Source organism: Cannabis sativa, chromosome 2, assembly GCF_029168945.1.
Source record: "Cannabis sativa cultivar Pink pepper isolate KNU-18-1 chromosome 2, ASM2916894v1, whole genome shotgun sequence".
Taxonomy (NCBI): Eukaryota; Viridiplantae; Streptophyta; class Magnoliopsida; order Rosales; family Cannabaceae; genus Cannabis; species Cannabis sativa.
The window spans coordinates 88867589-88872787 of NC_083602.1; the positions used below are offsets into that span (position 1 = coordinate 88867589).

The 5199-nt window shown below is 36.5% G+C and overlaps 1 protein-coding gene across 3 annotated transcripts; it reads left to right on the forward strand.

The window, feature by feature from the left end:
• Window positions 1-1193: 1193 nt before the first annotated feature.
• Window positions 1194-4926, forward strand: LOC115718801 (DNA repair protein RAD51 homolog 2). 3 transcript variants are annotated; one of them, XM_030647623.2, is made up of 12 exons: window positions 1194-1385; window positions 1490-1603; window positions 1685-1837; window positions 2577-2680; window positions 2759-2822; window positions 2909-2964; window positions 3158-3238; window positions 3691-3750; window positions 3852-3943; window positions 4014-4121; window positions 4220-4363; window positions 4537-4926. In XM_030647623.2, the coding sequence occupies exons 1-12, from the start codon at window positions 1248-1250 to the stop codon at window positions 4584-4586; spliced, it is 1164 nt and encodes a 387-aa protein (XP_030503483.2). In that variant the 5' UTR covers window positions 1194-1247; the 3' UTR covers window positions 4587-4926. The 3 variants fall into 3 exon arrangements, 2 of the variants coding, with proteins under 2 accessions (XP_030503483.2, XP_060966960.1); XM_061110977.1 differs by having other exon boundaries at window positions 1226-1385; window positions 1526-1603; XR_004012041.2 differs by lacking the exon at window positions 4537-4926 and having other exon boundaries at window positions 1224-1385; window positions 4019-4121; window positions 4220-4356.
• The last annotated feature ends 273 nt before the right edge of the window (window positions 4927-5199 follow it).

Genomic DNA, 5199 nt, shown 5'->3' on the forward strand with positions numbered 1-5199 from the left:
TCGTAATGTATTATATTATATTGGATCATGTTGCATTGTATTGTATTAGTATTACTTAATACAATATAATGTTTGGTATTGACTTGGATTAATTGATCGTGTAAAGTTATAATATATTTTCAATACACTCGATCCAAACACTAAAACCGGTCTGGGTCCCGAATCCTGGGTTTAGGGTCAGGTCGGGGTCACGGGTCAGAGTCGAGGTTCGGGTTCGAGTCTGGGTTCGGGTTCGGGTCGGGGTCCGAGTTCGTGTCGGGGTCTGAGTTCGGGTCGGGATCCGAGTTCGGGTTCGAGCTCGGGTCTGGGTTCGGGTTCAGGTGTCGGGTCCTAAGTCCAAGTTCAGGTCCAAGTCTCGGTCTCGGTCTGGGTCCGGGTCCCAGGTCTGGGCCTCGGGTCCAGGTCCGAGTCCGAGTTTGGGTTTAGGCCCGAGTCCGGGGTCTAGGTCTGGGGTCCGGGTTCAGGTTCGAAGTTTGGGTTTGAATCTGGGTCCGGAGTTCGGGTCTGGGTCTGGGTCCGGGTCCGAGTTCGGCTTCGAGTCCCTGTCCAGGTCTGAGTCCCGGGTCCCGGGTTAGGGTCCAGGTCCCGAATCCGAGTTTGAGTCTGAGCCTCGGGTCCAGGTCCGAGTCCGAGTTTGGGTTTAGGCCCGAGTCCGGGGTCTAGGTCTGGGGTCCGGGTTCAGGTTCGAAGTTTGGGTTTGAATCTGGGTCCGGAGTTCGGGTCTGGGTCTGGGTCCGGGTCCGAGTTCGGGTTCGAGTCCCTGTCCAGGTCTGAGTCCCGCATCCCGGGTTAGGGTCCAGGTCCCGAATCCGAGTTCGGGTCGGAGATTGGTGTTGACTCCAAATCATTTGTAAATATTATAATACAACCTAATATGGACCATTTGTTATGTATTAAATAATACAACATATATTGTATTAAAAATTTTGATTATAATAATTACTACAATACATTGTTTTATGCAAACATAATATTATTTATTATTTAATATAATACGACCCTTAAATTATAAACGAGTTCTAAAATATTTAAAAACAATATCATGACAACTATAAATAAATTATAAAACAACTAAAAAAGTAATTTATTATTTTTACTGAAGAAATATTTTTGTAAATAAAAAATTTAAAGTGTAAAAATAATTTTTTTTCAATATTAATGTACTTTTGTAATTTTTTTCATAATTTTAGCTGTAAAATTTTCAAAAAATAAACATTATACGAATAGAGAAAGAAACTAAACAATATATGAACAAAGTTTGGGTGAGTATTTGGCGGGAAAATCGATTGGGAACCAAAGCAATGGCGGAGAAGCTCATCAAGGACATGGGTTTGTCCAAAGCAATGGCCAACGTTTTTGCAGCGCGTAACATCACCACTGCCAAGGTCAATTAAACAATCACTACCCACCATTAATGGGTGGGTTGTTCTTGTAATCTTGTTCGAATTCAATATTCACATATTTATTATGGTGATGAGTTTAATTTCAGGAAGCCTTATCCCTAACCGAATTCGAGTTGATGCAGTTGTTGGATGTGGGAATGGCGGAGGTCTCATCCGCACTATCCCGCATTAGCGAAATCGCTTGCCCTCCTTACCAAACTGTTAGCTATTTTATTCACACAATCTTCTTTTTTTAGCTTTCTGTAATTTGTGGGTTTCATTGCTTGATTGTGTTTTCGTAGGCACTGAATTTGATGGAGCAAAGGGTTCATAAGGAGGATCATGGTGGTCATCTTCCAACAGGTCTGAAAGGGTTAGATGAAGCCTTATGTGGTGGAATACCATTCGGTGTTCTTACTGAGCTTGTTGGTCCCCCTGGAATTGGCAAAACACAAGTATTGATTCTGATTTCATTTTAGTCTAATTGGGCTATGCTCATTTTATGATTCTGTTGGTTTGGCAATGTTTTGTAAGACTTTTATTTTGGCTTTTTTAATGGTTTTATTGAAACTATGAATAGATAAATAATTAAGGGCTGTTTTAGTCGTTGAAGTGTGTGGATTTTTCTAATTAACTGAAGCTTTTGACGAGGAAACCTAGTATGTTTTGTTGCTAGGTCCCCCTCCTTTTAACTATTGTTGATTAGAGATAGGGAGTAAGACTTAATATGTTAGTATTACACTACTAATGTCTATTTTTTCTCAATTAATTCTATAGAATGATTAGGTATGTCTTTCTCAATAAATTATATGCAATATTATCTCTTGTTGTTTTATAAATTTCTAACATGCTTTTGATGCATGTGATTCTTAAAAAAATATAATTTTGAGTAATTGAACTGAAGAATGAAGCTTTTTATCCATTGCACATTCGGATTCTGCATAGTTGTTTTGTTGCTTGACAAGACTTTGTTTCCTTTGATCTTATATATGAAAATTGATTCTAAAAAAAGGATGATCATGATTACTAACCAATTTTACTAGAACCTTATTCATCAGTTTGATGTAGATGAGATTTTCGTATTAGGAATTTTCCTCTGGTTTTTATGATGAGCTAGGGCCTAGGTGTTGATATCATGCACGTTTGAATGAAGATCTTAATCACCATTTATTTTGATTATGTTGCGAATTGCAGTTGTGTATGAAGCTCTCGTTATTGGCTTCATTGCCGACAACTTATGGAGGTTTGAATGGCCATGTTATCTACATCGATGTTGAATCCAAATTTAGTTCAAAAAGGTATTTAGAAAACACAATAATCATATCAGTGAAGATGGTTTTCTCTCAGAATTTTTTTAATTTTGATTCTTTCCTCAGGATGATAGAAATTGGAGTCCAAAGTTTCCCAGACATATTTAACATGAAAGGAGTGGTGCAGGAGGTCTGGTCTGCAGAATTAGTATCTTTATGAGTGTACTTTGAAGTGTTGGCTCGAAATTTACTAAGGGGTTGTTTTCTACAATGCAGATGGCAGGTAGGATCCTAGTTTTGCGGCCAACTACACTTTCTAAATTTACTGAGAGGTAGGATCTAAAGTAAACCAGAGCTTGATTTGAACTGGTGAATTAAATTTAACTGTCCAATTCATGGCTTAAGATTTTCATGGCACTATTGAGTAGTGAAGGTGAAAGTGTAGGTCGTATGTTTTTTATTTTTTTTTTGTGTCACGGTTGTCAGAAATTTCTAGCTGATTATATTTGTCTGATTTATCACCAGTTTGCAACAAATCAAACTTTCACTTCTTCAGCGGCCGGTAAAGTTGATAGTCATTGACAGCATTGCGGCTATTATGTCAGGGTGAGTGAATCTCCCTTCTTCATGCCTAGGACCTGTAATAGATAAATTGACACACGTAACCTTGTAGTCTTTTTAAGTTCACGTTTCACTTGGATTAGATAAGACAACCTAATGAATTGTACTGAAAAGTGATTTACAAACTTCAAAAGCCTAGAGACCTTAATATGTTTGATACCATTAGTGCAGGTAAGTGATGAGATCAGTGTTCTGTTCTCTTGCTCTCTTCTTTCATTTATTCAGCTAAACTTTCAGTAGAAGGTTACCTAGTACCAATATTACTACATGTATATATATATATATATATATAAATGTTTTCATTTCATTTACATCCCATCTCTTATATATGAACATACCATCATTTACATATTTCTGCATGAAAGTCTATGTCATGATCTGATTGTTTGTTCATTTTTTTTTTTTGTTATGCTGAAGGAATGCTTAAATTTGTCCAGGGATTTCGCGCAAGGAGCCTCTAGACAAAATTTACTAGGTTGGCATGTTTCTTTTATCAAGTGAGAATCCCATCTGTGTGTTTGAAATACTCAATTCTGAAACTATTTTATGATTTTGTTCTGTTCAAGTAATATGGCTCTTTGTTTCTTTTTAAATGAAGATCACTTGCTGAATCTTCGCGAATCCCAATTGTAGTTACAAATCAAGTTAGATCTCAAACTCGTGAAGAAGGTTCCCAGTACTCTTTCCAAGGTAGGAACATGCTGTCATATGATGAAACCTTGTGTTAAAGTTATGAACACTAACAGTTTAATTTTTGCAGCACAGCGCACAGACGATCTGTCGGGATATGATTCTCACCTTGTTGCTGCTTTGGGGATTAATTGGGCTCACTCTGTCACCATTCGTCTTGTGCTTGAAGCTAAATCAGGTTGGCTTTGATGCTTGAACCATACTAAAACAAGCTTGAGGAGTGTTGGTATACTATCTGTCACCATATACAAATGTTCGGACTCTTCTTTCTTTCAGGTCAGAGGTTTATCAAGCTGGCCAAATCCCCATTGTCACCGCCATTTGCTTTCCCTTTCATTATAACATCAGCTGGAATATCATTGTTAAATGATTATGGGACAGAGCTGAAAGGGATGGAGATAAACAGAATTCATCAACATGGTTTGTTAAAAAGACTTGTTCTTTGGTTTATGTTAAGATGCCAATACTAAATAGATTATTTTTATTAACTTCAAGTGATCCTAGAACTTATAATGTAACTTCATGCATTTCATTTGGTGGGAAAATAACAATAGTAATAATTGAATTTTCATGCTGTAATGACTAAAATGCAGGTCACAGTGACATCATAAACTTTGATGGGAAGGGTTGCAGTGATAAATGAAGGAATCCAACCTAATTCAATTTGTGATCATGCTGCAAAAATTTCTGTGGTGAAGTAAGTTATTCATATAAGTTCATATTATTCTACATTATTCCATATAAATTTATGTAAGTAAAAAAAAAGTAGCTAGTTTTACCAATGACAATAGATTTTTTTTTTTTAATATGGGATCTTGCCCATCGGACCAAGAGACTGTAGGAATGGCTATGTAGGTAACTTGGAGGGACTTGAATATTCTTCTTAGTGTCAAAATGTTAAAATTACTACACATGCTATTATCAACAATAATCAATACAAACTCATGCGCATATCATCTAAAGATGAGTTATCAAAGTCACCATACAGAAAGTTTTGTTCAAATTTGAATTAATTTGAAATTATTGCTTAAATATAGCTTAGTTATCCTCAAAGTTTACTAGCAACAACGATATGATGTCGAGTACGCATGAATTAACCCATTATCTTGAATTCATTGTGCTTACGAACATTCATAATTAACACAATTATCATATTAGAATAGACAATGATGATCATACATCCATCGTCATATTCAATTATTCAAAATATATTCACTTATAATTTATGCCTTATCTTGAACCTCAACCACAAAAAT

Excerpts from the sequence above, each read along its gene's own strand:
- LOC115718801 (XM_030647623.2), top strand. The coding sequence starts at position 1,248 with ATGAACAAAGTTTGGGTGAGTATTTGGCGGGAAAATCGATTGGGAACC. Across the intron at positions 1,838-2,576 it reads CTGGAATTGGCAAAACACAA|TTGTGTATGAAGCTCTCGTT; the intron begins GTATTGATTCTG and ends TGCGAATTGCAG. Across the intron at positions 2,823-2,908 it reads TGAAAGGAGTGGTGCAGGAG|ATGGCAGGTAGGATCCTAGT; the intron begins GTCTGGTCTGCA and ends TCTACAATGCAG.